The sequence below is a fragment of the Balaenoptera musculus genome, chromosome 3, assembly GCF_009873245.2.
Source record: "Balaenoptera musculus isolate JJ_BM4_2016_0621 chromosome 3, mBalMus1.pri.v3, whole genome shotgun sequence".
NCBI lineage: Eukaryota > Metazoa > Chordata > Mammalia > Artiodactyla > Balaenopteridae > Balaenoptera > Balaenoptera musculus.
Window position 1 is genome coordinate 97,394,551 of NC_045787.1, and position 18,875 is coordinate 97,413,425.

General features: G+C 44.8%; 2 protein-coding genes across 13 annotated transcripts in view; both read left to right on the forward strand.

Moving 5' to 3' along the window:
• The window catches only part of HSD17B4 (hydroxysteroid 17-beta dehydrogenase 4), a 191,163-nt gene extending 179,294 nt beyond the window's left edge, over positions 1-11,869 (forward strand). For 5 of the 11 annotated variants that reach the window (XR_005019412.1, XR_005019413.1, XR_005019411.1 and 2 more), the window contains 3 exons: positions 77-235; positions 2,470-2,554; positions 11,056-11,869. Coding sequence is in view for 2 of the 11 variants with exons in the window: in XM_036848352.1 (XP_036704247.1) it covers positions 11,056-11,082 (27 nt within the window). In the remaining 9 variants the exon portion in view is untranslated. The remainder of the gene's footprint in view (positions 1-76; positions 236-2,469; positions 2,555-11,055) is intronic. The other 6 variants (XR_005019417.1, XR_005019419.1, XM_036848352.1 and 3 more) reach the window with 3 other exon arrangements.
• A 272-nt stretch (positions 11,870-12,141) lies between these two features.
• Positions 12,142-17,595, forward strand: FAM170A (family with sequence similarity 170 member A). 2 transcript variants are annotated; one of them, XM_036848355.1, is made up of 5 exons: positions 12,142-12,491; positions 14,844-14,981; positions 15,779-16,526; positions 16,786-16,854; positions 17,458-17,595. In XM_036848355.1, exons 1-4 carry the CDS (start codon positions 12,422-12,424, stop codon positions 16,802-16,804), a joined length of 975 nt encoding a protein of 324 aa, XP_036704250.1. In that variant the 5' UTR covers positions 12,142-12,421; the 3' UTR covers positions 16,805-16,854; positions 17,458-17,595. The 2 variants fall into 2 exon arrangements, with proteins under 2 accessions (XP_036704250.1, XP_036704251.1); XM_036848356.1 differs by having other exon boundaries at positions 16,798-16,854.
• The last annotated feature ends 1,280 nt before the right edge of the window (positions 17,596-18,875 follow it).

Below are 18,875 nucleotides of genomic sequence, written 5' to 3' on the forward strand. Positions count from 1 at the left end.
TTTACATACATTCACCCATTTAAATCCTCATCATCAAGTGTATGAAGTTGGTATTATTATGATCTTCCTTTTGTAGGTGACCACTGAACCTTAAAGGAGAAACAAACATAGTGCCCTAGGGCCTAGGGCTGACCTCAATATTCATAAACCAGGACAGGACAATCATCTTCTCTTGACAGATGAGGAAGATGGGGTTCTAACAGGCTAAGGAAAACTGCCCACAGTCACAGAACAAGTAAGTAGCACACTTGGAAATCAAACTCACATCTAATTTGTTCCAGAGCCCACATTCTTTCCATTTTGCTGCTTTGCCTCCCAGAGACGTTTTTGCTTTGTCATAAACCGCAGAGCAGAGCATGGCACTTTTAATGAAGGAAGAGTTTGCCAAATGAAAAGCAGATTAATGAGATATTTGGGATGCTTTGCAGTAAATAAATCTCTTTCAGAATTCTCATCTTCTCCCACTCCCATCGTTAAAGCCATAACAGTAACAATTACCTCAGCCTGGTTGAGGCCGTGTGGGAGTGTCTGTTGCCCTGGGAAGACACTGGGGACCCACAAAACTTTCCTTGAGCTGACTGAGCCATAGGTCAGAAATTGGATATATCAGAGGTTGGCTTTCCCTGTCAGAGCCTCGTCTTGCCCCTCCTGTTTCTGGCTGTGTCTTGAAACGCGGTTACTTGAGGAGAGAAATAGAGCTTAAAATTGGGTCAACATTAAGAATATTAGAAATGTCAACGTCAACCTGTTTTCCGAGACTTAGAGCACCATTTGAACACGATTGCCCGAGACTTGAGTAGAGTCTATCTTTTTGCTTTTTTTTTTTTAACTTTTTTTTTTTTATTATTAAAGGAATTCCTTTTTTTAATTTTTTAATTTTTTTATTTTTGCCTGTGTTGGGTCTTCGTTTCTGTGCGAGGGCTTTCTCTAGTTGCGGCAAGCGGGGGCCACTCTTCATCGCGGTGCGCAGGCCTCTCACCATCGCGGCCTCTCTTGTTGCGGAGCACAGGCTCCAGACGCGCAGGCTCAGTAATTGTGGCTCATGGGCCCAGCTGCTTCGCGGCACGTGGGATCTTCCCAGACCAGGGCTCGAACCCGTGTCCCCTGCATTGGCAGGCAGACCCCCAACCACTGCGCCACCAGGGAAGCCCCTTGCTTTTTTATAATAGGTAATCTTAGCTATTACCTGGGAATTAAAAAATATCCCTTTGAAACTGAGAGGCCAGAGCAGAAATGTAATTATTTCAATGTGATATACAACTGAATTTAAAGCCAAATGCTCACATTTATATTCAAGAGGAATGTGTGTCTACTTACGCTGGTGTTGAGGGTCTGGGGGATGTGAAGACAAGCAAGTCCCGGGCCCTTTCTCTAAGAGCTAGGTATCTACTAAGGGAAATGGGGTGTAAGCTGTAATAATCTGTGCTGCGACGGGAAACATACCATGTACTGCCCATCTGCCACAGACCAGGCATTGTGTCAAGTACTTTATACAAGGACATGGCAAGATGGGTGTATTAGCCCCATTTCTAGGTGAGGAAAGCAAGACTCAGAATAAGTTGTCCTGGGCCAAGAGCACTTTATGAATATGGCTGAGATTCAGACTCAGGTGGCTCTAATGACAGACCTGCACTCTGCCCTAGGATTTACTGTTAATTAGGCAGAATCCATTTAATGGTTTAACGTATTAGGTATCCTTCATGGGATTTAAAGATTCACGAAATTAGCTCACGGAGTTGCGTAACGTTTTGAGATGACAATTTTTGACCTGGGGTATTTTGAGGAGTCTTGGGCAAATCAAATAATTTTCAGCTTTTTCAAAGGAATGTACAAAACAGAAAACTTTACCCATTTCTTGTGCTTTTATGTTGGTGGGGTGAGGCTTATGGATGGTCTTTGGTTGAGGGATAGAAGAGGTCTGGATAACCCAGACAGCTACATTACTTGGTAAGAAATAGTGGTTTTGAAGTATGACTTGGCTACTTTAAAGTGGCTGTATCAGCCCAGTAGCAGTTAGCAGTTTGATGCGGCTACCAAAAAGCCAGTCTTAAGAGTAGTATCTCTGGTGGGGGAGGTAAGAACCCCACTCTACTTTGCCTTGGTCAGACCTTAGTTGGAATACTGCGTTAAGTTCTGGGGAATGTAGACTAAGATAACTATAAAGCAACTAGGACACATTCAGGAGAAAGTTTGGATCACAGTGGAAATGAAATCTGGACGTTTGGGGAAATAGGGCTGTGCAGCTGAAGAAAAGACTTGAAGGGCTGAGATAACAGTCTTCAAACATTAGAAGGATTGTCTTATGGAAGAGAAATGTTGATTTTTTTTCTCTGTGGCCCTAAAAGATGCAACCAGAAGCAACAGGCTCTGGGGAAGTGGATTTGTCCTTACAAGGAAGAATTTTTTGTTGTATCTGCCTAAATATGTTTTATCTGCCTAAACACGTTTAGATTTTTTTTTTTGTTCTAGAAAGTGGTGGATTCCCAGTCCCTGAAGGTCCTAGGACATGTGCCAAGTAATTACTTGGTGGAGCCATGGCAGAGGAAATTCAAAGGTACCACGGATTGGATTTCACAAGCATCAAAGTCCTTCCCAACCCTGAGCATCTCAGTACCTGTGGACTGTCCTTCCAGGCTTTGCCTCCACCTTTGTCACTAGGGTTGGGGTATGTTTTGGGGGGATGGATAGATGGATGGGTGACGGGGAATAGGAAGAATGTACAATGGCAAAGCAGTTACTTGGTCCATTCAAATTTGGTCTGCCATTTAAAAATTTTGCCTTTCCTATGTACTCATTTGCTTGCCTTAAACTCTGGGCACCTGGAGGCCTTTGCTGTAACTGTTTGTGATCCTCAACATAGTATCCCATCTCATGCAATTGGGTTCTTATAAATGTTATTTGACAATGATTTTTATCAGGTATCAAGTATTGTCAGGCTCCAATAGTAAGCGAATCTAACTTCGCTGTATGTACAAACTGTAGGTTTGTAAAGCTTGTGGCTGCCTCCCCTCTCTGGGGAAAGACAGAACCTGAATTCTTTTCCAAATTTCAGTGAGATGGAAATTTCGGGACACTCAAGAGACGGAGAACCAGTCAAAGGGCTTCACACTTAAAAGTAGCCTTAAAAATTACCCATATGCTAGTTGCACTACTCCCAGCTCCCTGTCAGGTAGCAATCTTCAACTGTTTTGCAAGATCTCTAGCTCTTTTTATCCGATTAAGGACTGAAAGTGATTGACAGAAGGTTTTTGCTCATAGTCTACAGCTGAACTCTTGTGTCAACAGTAAATATTCCAGCAGAAGGAGTGGGGGTTTGATCATTTTACTGCTTTCTGCAGGGCAGACTCTGTGGGCTCATGGCAACATCTAATCTTCAGTGACCCCAGTTGTCACACCCAGGAGTCGGTTTCTCTCTAATCCTTTTCAGAGCTATGAACAGCAGGGAAACATGATTTATAGACCAAGAGGCATTTTAATCATGGGATTTGTGAGCATTTCATATTCCCTTCCTCATTATGGATACACTGCCCATCCTTTGGAAGAGACACTAAGATGTTGGTCAGATCCTGTTAACCTCATTTACTTCCATGAATTCATGTCAAGTGTATTAGGTTCATGCAGGAGATTTTCAAAACCCTACCAAATGGGTTTAGAGGAAGATGGGGCTAACTTCAGATTACTTCTTTAGGCCAGAGGTTTTCCTAGGCACCAGTAATCATCTGATTCTGCTTTCTAAGGCTGCTTCCTTTACTTACAATTCATACATAGAAGCTAAGTCCCTGATGGAAAGGTGTTCTTTACAGTCGTGGGTTTTACCTCAATCTCTGGGCTCCTTTAAAAATAAACTTCGAATATTCTTCTCAACCCTAGTTATTTGAACTCTCTGAGTCTCAGCTCAGTTTATTAACATTATTAATTTGCAGTGGATCTGTATGTCTTATGTCCTTAATACATAGCTTCACACAGGGGCACCAGCTCAGGAAGATTTCGTCTGTTGCAAATTTATGAGGAAGTTGAATATTTATTTTTGGTACTTTTTCACCACCTCCCCAACATCTACCTCCTGACCAGATACCATTTCTTCTTTTTCCTGTCTCTACATTTCCAATCCCATTCAAAAATGGCCCAATCCTCAGCCTGTTTTCCCCTAGTCCTTGCTAAAACAATGGCTGATGATGGTTTAAATTAAGGTACCACTTCTCATGAGGTTCCTTGTATTTTAATAAAAATCTTTGAAGGGTAAATATTCAAAGTACTGCTTCTCTATGGTTAAATTTTAGGCAGTGTAAAAAACAGTTTTAGATGGAGATGAAGGGAGTTGGGTGGATTACACAGGACATGGGATGAACAGGGCTGTCACTTTTGTTCAGTTACATGAACATGGTGACAGGCAAGCATAAATGCAGAGATGGCATTTCTATGCTGGTATGGGGAAAAAGAAGAGAGGCCACTGGTCAGGACATTGTTTGGCCTAGGGAGGAAGAAGATCCAGTACTTTGGCAGTTTATTTAAGCTTTTGTTTTTTTGCGGGATAGGGGAGCAAGTAGGGGAGCTCATACTTGAAGCCGAATCCGGCATCTGTACCCTAACACCGAATTAAATCTCAAGACAGAGTTTTGGGTGAAGTAGAAAAGAATAGCTTTATTGCTTTGCCAGGCAAAGGGGGCTAGAGCAGGCAATTGCCCTCAGAACTCTGTGTCCCTGACCCGGAGAGGGTTGTGAGGAGTTTTATAGTAATCGTTCAAAGAGGAGGGCGTGATCAGCTCATGGACATTCCTCTGATTGGTTGGTGGTGAGGTAAGTGGGAGTCAGCATCATCAACCTTACGGTTCCAACTGGTTCTGGGGTTTGTGTGTTTGTGGGTAGCACACCGTTAACTTCTCCCCCCTAGTGGGGCTTTCAGTATCTGCAAAACAGCTCAAAGATATTGTTATGTGTATCCCTTGAGGGGGAACCAGGACCCTGCCCCAAGGCTGCAGTATTGTTTCTTTTGACTATTCCTCCCTTGTCTGCATCCCCTCCCTTCCCTAATCAGCAACTATTTGAACCTTCTCGTTGGAACTCAGGGAAGGTCATGGAGGCTGAATGAAGCCTATTTCCTGTAATCAAGAAATGGGGGACACCGATATAGGCTTTTGTGCCCAGGAGCCCCACAGGGTCCTGCTAGGGATCATACTCAGTGCAAGGAGATGTGGAAGATCCAGAGATAAGGAATCTTGGCCTCTACTTTACAAGGGATCCTACTCTATGTTGTGGGGGAAATCAGACACATTCATTAAGAGTCTGCCCGAGTGGAGAATGGGAAAAGAGTTATCACAGAGGTACAACTAGCATGCTGGGAAAATGCTGGGTCCATTCTCACTGGGATATCTGGAAGGGCTTCCTGTAGAAAGTGGGATTTTAATTGAACTTTGAAAAATTATACTTTTGAAAGAAATGACTTGAGTAAGCGCCTGTCCTCTGATGGAGGGAGGGAAGTCTGGCCTAGTTGAGTGGAGGCAAGAAGGTGAGTGTTATGCTTAGTCTGGAAAACTCAGCAGGGTCTTCAATCCTAGGGCTTTGAATGTTCGGTTGAATATTTTAGGTTTTATTCTTCTCGCATTGGGAAGCCATTTAAGATTTGAGCAGGGGAATAATATTCTTAAAGAAAATCACTATGACCAGGATGAATTGAAGGGAGGGAGGAACGACATACTCATTTGTCTACAATTTGGGGAAGAGAGGAAGATTATCTCTAATTCATTAGATGTGCATTGTATCAGCGGGAGCAAAATAAGCAGCATATCTTGATACATAAATCCTCCTCCCATATATGCATTCTTTTTCACCAGGGAGCAAGTATTTGGCAGCCAAGTTATCTTTAAAGTAATAATAAGAAAGCTATTTGGAATAAGTGTTTCAGAACCATTTGTTACTTTGCACAGACCTATGAGCAAATAGGATTGAGCTAAAGCATTTACAGTGGTATGTGGTTCTGCAGGGGCTGCCACACTATTATATATACTTTTATCTTGGCTAAACTCTAGCTGTTGCCACTGCTATTACTCAAAGAACTGAAGTGTCAACAAGCTAATCAAAATAGCAAAGTGGGAGTCAAGAGTTTTTCCGCCTGTTTCTTAAAGTCTTAGGAAGATTGTTTCCTTTTTATTCCCTATATTCAGAACATAAAAGCCTCCCAGACATCTAATCTTTACTAGGTCAAACATTTCAAAAGGCAGTGGGATTATTTTCCAGTTGCTTTTCAGTTTAAGGCAAGTGTTTTAGGGGCTTCCAAAGCCTCCCTCCTGAATCAATTTATGAAAAAAAAAAATGAAGTAAAGGCATTAGTAACCCAACTACATTGTCTTGGTATAAAAGTCCTAACATAGCATAGTGGGAAAAGGTTCTGAATCATGACCTAAGTGATCTGAGTTCTAGACCCAGTTGTGTGAATGCATAGCTTGATGGTTTTGTCAAGTGTCATATTTAACAGGGAGGGATTAGAATTTTTCTGTATGGTTTCTGTACTATTCAGTAGTATTGTTCACAATTATTTTTGCCTAAGGAGTCTAGAAAATGGAGAGACACATGATAATGTTGCAGGAAGAGGGACCTCTTCCAGGGCCCAAGAGTGGGCTCTTGTCTACCACTCAGAAATGAATTTTCTGAGGAGACACACGTGCTGACAATGCAAGAGACTTTATTAGGAAGGGGTGTCCGGGCGGAGAGCAGCAGGGTAAGGGAACCCAGGAGAACTGCTCTGCCATGTGGCTCACAGTCTCAGGTTTTATGGTAATGGGGTTAGTTTCCGGGTTGTCTCTGGCCAATCATTCTGCCTCAGGATCCTTTCTGGTGGTGCACACATTGCTCAGCTAAGATAGGTTCCAGCGAGAAGGATTCTGGGAGGTTGGTAGGACATATGGACTGGAGTCTCCTCTCTCCTTTTGACCTTTCCCGAATTCTTCTGGTTGGTGGTAGTTTGTTAGTTCCGCGTTCCTTACCAGGACCTCCTGTTGTAAGATAACCCGTGCAAGTGGTTACTATCGGGCCTGGTCAGGGCAGGCGGTTTTGGGCAGTGGTTTCCCTAAAAATAAGATCGTGGGCAACAATTTTGGGTGGAAGTGATGTGTGTTACTTTTGGGCCAGAACTCACAGTGCCAGTGTGAGGCTCCAGAATTCTTTCTCTCTACAAAGATGACTGAGAGAGGTGGCTTCGTCAAGCTGGGGGCAGGAATAAGGAGAGTGGAGAGCAGAACGCCTAACCAGCCCATGTGCAGCCCATGCACAAGGAGCGGGAAATGAACCTTTGTTGTTTTAAACCCCTGAGATTTGGAGGAGTTATTTGTTACAATAAAATGTCAAGCTTATTCTTGATTGATATGGTCTTCAAAGAGTATCACTGGGATGCAGAGGGAAAGCCCCATGGATATGGAAGATCCTTCTTTTTCCTAAATTAAAGTTTAAGTTTTCTATACATAAATGTCAAAGCTGCTTTGAGGGGAATTGTTTCCTATCATTGGAAATACTGAAATATAGACTGGGCAACCTCTTGAAGGCAGTGCTGTAGAAATTGAAGTTAGTTGTGTGATATAATAGGAAATAGATATTTGGTCTTCAATGTTTCTGGCACAAAGCTCCTATAAACCCTTGGAATTTCCTAAGTGCTGAGAGCAATAAAGGTGTCTAAGGACGGAGGCTGGTTGCTAGTGGAGCCAACCAAGTGATTAGAGGGTTGGAACTTTCATTCCCACCCTTCTGAAGAGGTCAGAGGGGCTGGAGGTTGAATCATTCACCAAAGGCAAATGATTTAATCAATCATGCTTATGTTAATAAGCCTCCATAAAAACCCAAAAGGAGGGGGTTTGGATTGCTTCTGAGTCAGTGAACACGTGGAGATATGAGGAGAGTGGCATGCTCAGAGACCATGAAAGATTTAGACACTTTCCCTATGCCTTACCTTATGCATCTCTTCCATCTGGCTATTCCTGAGTCTCTCTCTATATATATAAAACTTGTAATATGTAGTAAGTAAAATGGTTATCTAGTAAGTAAAATGTTTCTCTGAGTTCTGTGAACTCGCTTTGTGTGAATGGATTAATCAAGCCGAAAGCAACATCTGGTTGGTCAGAAGCAAGGATGGAAACCTGCATTATTTGCTACTGGTGTCTGAATGTGTGTGTGTGTGTGTGTGTGTGTGTGTGTGTGTGTGGTAGGAGCAGTCTTGTAGGACTGAGCTCTTAATCTGTGGAATCTGACGCTATCTTTGTGTAAATAGTGTCAGAATTGAGCTGCATTTGTACAACACTCAGGTGGTGTCTGATAATTGCTTGGTGATACGGGGAACCCCCTGTCCCTCCACATTGGACTTGGTACTACAGCTGACTCTTGAACAACGTGGGTTTGAACTGCGTGGGTCCACTTATGGGTGGATTTATTTCAGTAAATACACATCCTTAGATTCAACCAAATGTAAATCAAAATTTCTATCCATGGTTGGTTAAGTCTGCGTATGCGAAACTTGTGGATAAGGAGGGCTGACTATATTATGCCATTGTACATAAGGGACTTGAGCATCCGTGGATTTTGGTGTCTGCAGGGGCTCCTGGAACCAATCCCCTGAGGTTACTGAGAAACGGCTATAGAATCTTAGGTTGGAACAGAGAAGTTCATGGTCCATTTGAGGTTAAAAGTATTCAGTTACAGCTCCTGAGGGTAACTGTTGCGCCTCACGTTTGTGCAGCTTGTATGGTTTATGAAGTGTTTTCTCCAGTGTTAACTTACTTGCTCTTCCGTGGATAGCAAAATGTTTATTCACTGTACCTTTCATAGTGACTTCACAGGTGCTAAGAAAAATTTGTTTGGAGAAGCAAGCTAATTTTTTACCTGAATCCCATAGCTATTCTGATAGATGAGTGGTGATATCTCATTATGGTTTTCATTTTCATTTTCCTAATGGCTAGTGATATGAAACATCATTTCATGTGCTTATTTGCGATTTGTATATCCTTTTCAGTGAAGCATTTCTTCATATCTCTTGTCCATTTTCTAATCAAATTGTTTATTTTCTTACTGTTGAGTTTGAGCATTCTTTATATGTTATAGACTTACTTCTTTGTTGGCTATGTAGTTTGTAAATATTTTCTCCCAGTCTCTAGCTTGACTTCTTATACTCTTAAAAGAATCTTTCACATAGCAAATGATTTTAGTTTTGATAATGTCTAGTTTACCTATTTTTCCTTTTATGGTTCATCTCTTTCCTGGTTTATTGCAATAGGCCCACTGTTCTCTCTGATTCTGACCTTGCCTCCCAAAAGTCTGTTCTTAACAAAGCAATTAGAGTGATCTTTTAACATGTAATTTCTCATTTAAAACTCTCCAAGCTTCCCATGTCACTCAGAGTAAAAGCCAAAGTTTTAGCAGCAGCCTATAAAACCCTATATAATTTGGTTCCTCATTATCCCTCTGACTTCCCCTCTTACCACTCTCTCCCTCCCTCAGCCACACTGGCTTTCTTCCTGGTATTCAAACAGGCCAGGCAACCCCTGACCCAGACTCCAGTCTCTTTTTGCCTAAAAAATATAACCTTGGCTCTAAGCTCCCTTATTGCCCTCAGGTACTACTGAGATGAGGCCCTTTTAGTGAAGCCTTCCATGATCTCCCATTCAGCATAGAAATTGCCCTATTTCCTATAGTCCCATATCCAGTTGCTTGTTTTATTTTTCATCATGGTACTTGCAAATATCTAACCTACTAGGTATTTTACTTATTTAAAAAAAATTGTCTATCTTCTCCTCTAGAATTAAGCTCCTTGAGAGAAACTCTTTGCATCTCTTTTGTTCTTAAATGTTCAAGTACAGAATCTAGAGAGCCTGGCACATAGTAGGGGCTAAATAACGGTTTATATAATGAAGAATGGACAGAGAAATGAAGGAATGACAAAAGTATGTCCCAACCTAGCTGGGGCTTGCTGTGATGAACCCATTGGTTCTAGGTTGGAGAACCTGAGCTGGTACGTTTGGAATCATCTTTCCTTTTCTGAGGAGAGGTTCATTTCTTTCAGAAATTCAGGGTCTAAGAAAGATGCCTTAAGAATCATCCTCCTTGGAATGACGGCATTAGAACTTCTAATGAAAGTTCAGCTCCTAAGGAAGTGGTGATTATCACCGGTTGTTAATACTCTTTGTTGAATGGTTGGTGAGGAGCATTGTGGTTCCTCATCATTATGGATGGAGGGACCAAGCTGACAGTACCTGAGCTCACTGATCAATATTAACTTCATTAAAAACCGGACAACTTTTTGTACTTACTGTTACAATGCAATAGGAAGGTACACAGCATCACTTATAAAATAATCTTGTAGTAACATGAAATCGAATCTAAACCTAATTAATTCTCTAGCTATAACTACCTGTTTATAAGGAAATAGAGGTAATAGGGAACATCTTAAATGACATCACAGGGATACAATCAACAGACTCCTGTGGAAAATGCTACAGGATAAATTACTTAGTTTCTTCAATAAATCGGTGCCAAATCAAAGGGAGGGAGAACTGTTGTAGACTAAAAGACACATGGACATATTGCAAGGCGTGGACCTTCTTTAGATCTTGATTTCAATAGATCATGTATAAAAAAGACATTTAAACACATTTGGAGGCAATTGAGTATGGCTTAGTTATTGTGGTAAGAAGAAATGATGATTAAATTTGTTGGGTGAGATAATGATGTTATGTTAGAAACAAGTTTTTATCTGTTGGAGGTAAATACTATGGCATGTAAGGAGAAATGACATAATGTCTGAGATTTACAATAAAAAACAGCACTTCCCCCACCCTCCCCAAACTCCTAAACCAAAATAAGTACACAAAAAACTAAAAGTGTGCGAGTGAGTGTGTGTGTTTGTGTGTGTGTGTGTAGCAGAAGAAGAATGGCAGACTTTTGATAATTGTTGAAACTGGGTGATGGGTAAATGGTGCTGCATTCCTTTTATATCATTCTCTTTACTTTGTGTATGTTTGAAAATTTCTAGCACAAAAAAATTAAGAAAAAAAATCTTCCTTGCCCCTTCTTTTCTAGGGATTCTCCAAGAAGCAGGAAGATTGAATCTCATCAGCAAACCCTCACAAGGCTGAAGTTGTCCTCTCTTCACTCTCCCGCTGCCTGAAACCTTAAGTCATTCTGCAGTGCCCTTTCAAATTGGGACCCGCCTCAGTCCATGTGGTATTTCTAATGAAAGCAGTGACTTCTGGGAGTCTACCTCATCCCGTGCACCAATCCTCCCACTGGATCCTGGCCACTACCTCAAAATGAGGTGTCTCTAATTCTAGAGTGGAATCAGGAGGATCCAGATGCATTGCCACTTATAGCTGGTATAAATTACAGCCCACAAGCAGAGGTGTGCAAGAAATAGTACGAAAAATTTTTTTATAACTCCACGTAATTTGTATTTTAAGCCTTGATCCTGCTGGTGTCCTGTTTGGATTTCCGCCATCCCTATTTGGAAGTCATACAGGGCCAAGGTTTTGAGGGAGTGGGTGGAAGCATGATCATTGTTGACTGGAGCCCACAGTTGTAAGTGTAGATGCCCATCAGCTCGGGGGCCATGCCTCCTTTAGGTTTGGTGGCTCCTGTGCCATGCGTGGGACAGGTTGCCATGATTCTGCTTGTATGCACACTATAGCCATCTCCTTTTAGAATTTTTGCTCCATTTACCCCTCCAGCCACACTAGAGAGGGCTTTTCTCCTCCAGGATTTACAGACATCTCTCTCTGACTTAATTAGCACATTTCAACACTCCAGTAGGGAAACAAGACAGTACCTAATTTCAAAAACCTGCTTCTGTTATGTTTCTGCTCAAGTATCCTCTCTTTTCCATGGAGTTTGCGATTTTAGAAATAAAAGCCAAGATGATCAGCATGCTATTTCTGCTATGCCCTGCCGGGCTCTTCCACTGGCCAGTGAACAGAGGGTCTGCTACCCAGTTGAACGCAGAAGGGAAAGGGTGAAATAAAGGAAGAAAAGGAAAAAAATGAACAGGAACAGATTAACATCTCAAAGTATCCTGCCACATTTGAAAGATGTGAGAGTTGAATTCATGGGAAAGGTTCTGCTGGGAAAAAGGAGTTGTTCTTGAAAATGGGGTCTGTGCTGTTGCAGAGACTGTTGAACCTAGGTCCACGGAATGCTCTGATGTCATCATTGAGGTTAGAGAATTCTGCTGTAGGCCTGGCAACCTTTGAAACTTAACAGCCCTGGTGAGCACTAAGCAGTACTGCTGGTTCACTAAGTGGTCCAAGTTCTTCAGCCATTTAGGAGACTTGACTATTTTTATTTGTATTGAATCATTTCAACGGATTTCCCAAAAGCCAAGAAGGGCCAACCTGTGGGGAAGAGGAGTAGTTGGACGTGAGGCATCTTCTAAGGGAATCTTCCAGTTGGTACGATGAGACGGCGACAAAAGAGGAAACATCTGGAAAGTGAAGAGTCCCAGGAAACTGCCGAGAAGGGAGGAGGTATGTGGGGGGCAACTTGTCTGGGGCACATGGGTTTCTGCCAAACTGAGCCTTCTCTAGGAAGGGGGGGACTGAGAACGCGTCACCTGTGAAGCAGGGTGCGAGAGACCTTGTCTCACTGATGCTGCCGTATCCACGCGGAGGGTCCCTGTGGTGTGAGACGGCACAGAACGGCCAGGTGCCCCTGGGAGATGGGAGGTCAGCTCCGCTGGTCTGAGGACCCTCTCCTGGGGCTGCCGGGCCTGGAGCTTTGTCGGACTCACAGCAGGCTGTATCGTGCTTGCACAGACCTAGAGGTGCAGCTTTTCTCAGTCCCCGAGTTCTCTCTTATTCTCTTTGATCTTCCCCTGGGGTCATGAGGTGGGGGGTGTGAAGGATGCAAGGATGCTGAGAGAGACCCCTGAGCTGCTTGGCCCCTTTTACCAAAGTGGAAAGAGAAGCCCCATGAGTTGAAGGCCTTGTTGAAAAATATCTTGAGAAGTGGAATGCTGTTCGAAAGGAGATTGTTTGTCTAGGGATGGTGTCATTGAAAGTAAGGAGGTTTTATTCCTTCGACAGGAAGAATTTCCCAAAGGAGATCAAGGGAAGGGAAGGGCTTTCCAGAGACTGAGACCGCATGGGCGGGGGGTGAGAGATGTCCTCAGGGTCCTGCGGGGAGCTCTGAGAGCCACGGGCCACGTGGTGCCTGCGTGCCTTAAATGTAGGCGAGTAGCTTGCCCTGGGAGAGGGGTGGTCACGTGAGGAAGTGGGGCAGAGTGGAGCCTACCCCAGAGTTCCAGCTGGAGGCCTCTGCCCCAGATTAGAGCCCAGTAGCTCCTACCAGCCCCAGGGCCCTGGAGACTAGGATGGGCCCTGGGAGTGGAGGTCTAGACAGCAGGCAGATTTTCAGGCAGTGGCTGGGACAGGCTGGGGAAGGCAATGACTGCCCCTGCCCTGAGCATTCAGAATATTTTTCTCTATGTTCCAGTGTGTGTGTGTGTGTGTGTGTGTGTGTGTGTGTGTGTGTGTGTGTGTGTGTGTGCGGTAGTGGAGAGAAGAGCGGGATGAATGGGGGTAGAGTGCTCATCAGATATAAAGTCTGCATGGTAAAGTTCTTGTCACCCTGCCTGGACCTGGGTGACACTCGGTGTGTACAGAATTCTTGTTAGGGGTGTTTTATGAGACAGTAACTCATACACCCATGTACACTCTGATACAGCAAATATATCACACACCCCACATATAACTTCCTTATTAAACCACACACAGCACATGTAGGTATATACACGCATCACTCCTGTACTACGTTCTCATACAACCCACCTGTGTCACAATCCTCTCCTCCAACACCAAACGCTGGAGATGAGATATGTATATAGACACACACACTATATATATACGACACACACTATATATATATGTATCTCCTCAACTCTCGCAAACACAGCTAACTTCAGCTATCTCCAAATACGTCTGTAAGAACCAGTCACATGTCATACACACCACACTTACAACACATTCTTTAGCGATGCCAGACCCGCTTTGTACAAACCACAGTAAAGCACAGTCTCACTAACCCATGTCAGGGTTGCCAGATAAAATATGGGCTGTCCAGTTAAATTTGAATTCCAGATAAACAACAAGTAATTTTTCAGTATGAGTATGTCCCAAATATTGTATGGGCCATACTTACACGAAAAATAAGTAAGACCAAATACTGCATGGGAATACTTACACTACAAAATTATTCTGGGTTTATCTGAAATTGAAATTTAACCGGGTGCCCTGTATTTTTGTTTGCTAATCTGGCAACCCTTATATACTTACCGCCAGCTGATGTGTTATATATTTATTGTATTGTTGTTTAGTGTTTGTCTTCCTCTACTAGAATGTGCGGCCTTACCAGAGACTAGAACAATGGAAGAGTGCCGGATACATAGGAGTAGCTGCTTACTGAACCTTGGTGAATGAATGAATGAACACACACCATAAATACAAGCCACACCGTGTGATGAGGAAAAGTTACATGTCCCAGAATTCCTGACTTGTGAACAGAAATCATGCACACAGAGGCCACAGATACAGATACACACATCTGCACTGTGCTCCCCACGCCAACCCCACACTTACCACAGACTTAAGTGATACACATCACTCACTCTTCACACATACTCACAGTCACCACCTAGGCCCACATTACCCACAAGACACTGACAGAATAAGTATTGATTTTAATTAAATACTGGAGTATCCACTGGGAACCACACTCTCAACTGTGTGTATTCACTGCACCTGACACGTGTCAGACCGTCAGTAAATATTTGTGGACAGAGGATTGAGGAACCCACCCTGAGCCTTTCATTCCTCCCTCAGGAATCTCGAAGTCACAAGAGGATCCCGCTCGGCTTGGATCCCCTGTGGTGGCCCAAGGCTGCAGCCCAGGGGCAGGGGAGGTCTCCTCTGCCTCTGAATACTTATGTGCTTCTTCTCCACGCAAGCTCATCCGCGGTGGTAAGGGCGCGGGGCTCCTCGGGTGACGGGCTGCTTGGCTGGGAGGCAGGAGGCACACAGGTCCCAGGGAGGCTGAGAGGAAACCCAGGGTCATCAGAGGCGCTGAGGGCTCTGTGGAGGAGCCTGAGCAGGATGGCTGAGCTGTACGAGGGCGTGGATCTCAGCTGAGTCTGGGGGCGTGTGAATCCTGGTACCACCATGGTGGGGAAGTTAAGGAGCAGGGGCCGGAAAGGTCTGGGCTTGAGGTGGAGGGCAGAGGGACCAGATTAAGCATCTTCAGAGGAAAATGTAGGGTTTGCCTTTGCCTTTGCTTCCAGAGAAGGACAGAGTTCTTCATCATAGACTTCCAGCCTGAGAGCAGGACCATCCAGCTGAGGTCCACCCAGCTCACACATACATCCGCTCTCCAGGCACAGCCATTCTCAGTGCACACGTAAACCCCAAGCACGTGATCCACAGTGCTCCTCTCCTACACCCCCATTCCACAAGTAATGCACCCGATATTCCCAAACTCACACTCCTCGTAGTACACGCATCCTCCCACATCCCTCACATACCACAGCCCTCACCACCATACTCCACACCCCTGTATACAGACACCGCTCCAGTATCCCCCCACACGCAGATGAAAAGCCCACAGATGACACCAGATACACCACTCCATCCTACGGCCAGCAGACACCAAGCTCATGACACAGCTACGTCATGCAAATGTCCCTCTCTCATCTACCACACCTGCTCCCTCAGCTTCCAGCATGGCCCATGCATGTTATTATGTTTTTAATTTCCTTTCCCAGGAATCTGGAGATTACATCGAGACACTCCCCAGCCTAGAGCACCCCTAGCTCGGGTTCAGGAACAAGGGGAGACTGCTCCCCCACCACAGTGTGTCGCCTTCTCATCCGCTTCATCCAATAAGACCTCTCTGTATACAAACAAAGAGGAAAGAGGCATGAAAATATACTACATGCGGGTGAAAACGATCAAGGGTGTAGCTGTCTCCTGGGAGACAGAGAAACCCTTGGGGTTGCTAGAAAAGCGGCCGAGGATAGAAGAAGTGACCCTTCCTGAGGATGTGCGGGTAGGTACTCCCTGCTCTGATGTGTCCACCAGGAACCTCCTGTCTGACAGTGAGCCCACTGGGGAGGAGAAAGAGTGTGAGGAAAGGGCAGAGCCATACAGCCCATCAGGGTCAGCTGCAGTCCAGGAGAGACCCAGGGCCAAGACACCGGACTGGCTGGTGACCATGGAGGCCGGCTTCAGGTGCATGGCCTGCTGCCGGGTGTTCCCCACCTTGGAGATCCTCCGGCAGCACGTGCGGTACGGCGTCCAGGAGGGCTTCAGCTGCCATGTCTTTCATCTCACCATGGCCCAGCTGATGGGCGATGTGGAATCCGAGAGCACCACCGAGGAGGAGGTGGAGGAGGAGGAGAAGCAAGGAGCAAAGGAGAATGAGGAGGAGCAGCCCACGGGGGAAGACCTCAGCCCGAGGAGACCGTGGAGCCAATGTCCAGGCTGCGTGCTTCATTCTCCGAAGGACAGGAAGTGAGCAGGGGCTGGGGCTGTGGAGGGAGCTGTACCTTCTCCGAGCCAGTCCCGTCTCTCCACCCCAGACTCATGCTTCCATAAGGGAGAGTTGGGGGCTTTAGCACCTCAGGGGGAACTGAAGGGGAGATAACCGGCTCCCGTGCTTCTGGCCCAGTCATGTAATAATAAAGTCATGACTGTAAGTGGGAATTTATCCTGAGCTTTTCAGCTTCCACAGGAAATTCTCTTTAGCTAAGAAGTGTTTTTCTCTCTTTTGATTTCCACACAGCAACTGAGATTCATGGGACAAGATCCTAGAAGACGGTGTGGCCTTCTGTTGGAAGAGGTAAGGCTTGAGGCTGGCACAGTCTTCTGAGCCTATGTCACGAGGGCCCAGAGGAGTGTAAGGGAAGGGGCCGCAGAGATGTGCTGGTTTATCTAATGGCTCTGCAGTTGCATCAACTTGGGACACACCCAGCACTTCCAAAGGAATTGACCTCTGTTGACTTAAACAAGAATGTGGAGCGTTTTGACTAGGAGTTTTCTCAGGGTCTGCATGATGGACCTCAGCTCTAAGAGGACGTACTGCCAGCAGCTCCTTCTCGGCAGAGAGAGCCAGGGGTGGTCTGAAGAGAGGACAGGGGGCCTCGCAGGACCAGAAGTTTGAGGTCTGAGAGCCTGTGGCCTGAGCTGAGATCTCACCCTGACCAGTGTACCTAGCCTTCTGGGACAAAGGGAAATGTGAAAGGGAGTCAGGTGGAAATGAGGTCCCCCGAGATATGGAAATGTTCCAGAACCTTCGTTGTGCGGTAGTTGATCTGGAGCCAAGCTCACTGTGGTGTGTGTGGCTCTGAGCTTTAAGGCAACGCTGGAGGGTAACCCCGACCAGCAGAGCTTATACTGCTTCTTGTCTCTTCCTGTTCTGCCTCATTTGTTTTATCCCTTCCAGGGAGAAGAAAGGACCCTCGGGATAGTAGTAGCAGACAGAGTGCCAGTGGTCTGAAGGAGGATGAAGGGCCCAGCACTCAGTCTAACATCATATGACAGTATAAATATCATAGGCAATAAAGGGCATTTTCCAAACCTTTCCTGGATGTTTCATTTAATTACATTTATCTATCTATGCATCTATCTATCAGTCATCTACATCTGTATCTTCCAGGGTTCGTGAACAAGCTTTCACATAAGCACTAGGGACGTCCACCAGCATTTTCCAGAAGGAGGCCTGGAAATTGCTGGGGACTTCTCACAAATAGGGAATGGCCACAACCCTTGCCACACAGACTATGTGCGTGGCCCTCCTGACTTACTCCCACTCACTCTGTGAATTGCCCGAGGTCTGAGATGGGGGTGCTGGCTGGAGGCAATGATCACGTGCAGGCTGGATCTCCTCCAGATTCTGATTCTCTTCCTGGGCATGTCGTCCTCAAGCACAGTTTCCATGTCCCTGGCCACACTGATCTCTCTCCTTCAGTCCTTCCCTCCCTCCCTCTCCTGCCTCCTAGTGCAGAGAATACTTTTTACATTTGAGATGAGATTTATTTTTTGTTCACAGAATTCTCACCTGTTCTAGTGTGGCCTCCGTTTTTAACATTCCAAAGCTGAGAAGTTTCTTTTTTTCTCCCTCATTTCTGCTGAGTCTTTACCTTCCTAATGCAGTGAACTCAGAGTGCCTAGCTGACTGGATGGGGGAAAAAATCCAGGGAGCAAAGAGAAATAATAAAAAATGTATCAGTTAATTTTTCATAGTGTTATCCAACTATATATTTTTAAAAATTAGGAATAATATTAGGAATATTCTCTTTATAAAAAACTGAATTATTGGGCTTCCCTGGTGGCGCAGTGGTTAAGAATCTGCCTGCAAATGCAGGGGACATGGGTTCGAGCCCTGGTCTGGGAAGATCCCACATGCTGCAGAGCAACTAAGCCCGTGCACCACAGCTACTGAGCCTGCGCTCTAGAGCCCCCATGCCACAACTACTGAGTCCCCGTGCCACAACTACTGAAGCCTGCATGCCTAGAGCTTGTGCTCTGCAACAAGAGAAGCCACTGCAATGGGAAGCCCGTGCACCACAGTGAAGAGTAGCCCCCGCTCACTGCAACTAGAGAATGCCCGCTAGCAGCAACAAAGACCCAAAGCAGCCAAAAATCAATAAATTAATTTAAAAAAACAATTATTTTAAAGGGTACAATGTATAAAAGTACAATAAAAGTCCCCCTTCATAACCCCCCAACCCCACTGTCAAGACTACTTCCTTTTGTAGAGATTATTGATCACTAGCTGTCTGATTTCAAGACTTTTGGTCCATGAATTTACATATGTAGGTGCTTTATATGTGATTTATAGCTTTATAGAGATTTTTTATT

Coding starts and splice junctions, on each gene's coding strand:
- FAM170A (XM_036848355.1), top strand. CDS start 12,422: ATGAGACGGCGACAAAAGAGGAAACATCTGGAAAGTGAAGAGTCCCAG. Junction 12,492..14,843: donor AACTGCCGAGAAGGGAGGAG/GTATGTGGGGGG, acceptor TTCCTCCCTCAG/GAATCTCGAAGTCACAAGAG. Junction 14,982..15,778: donor ACGCAAGCTCATCCGCGGTG/GTAAGGGCGCGG, acceptor TTCCTTTCCCAG/GAATCTGGAGATTACATCGA.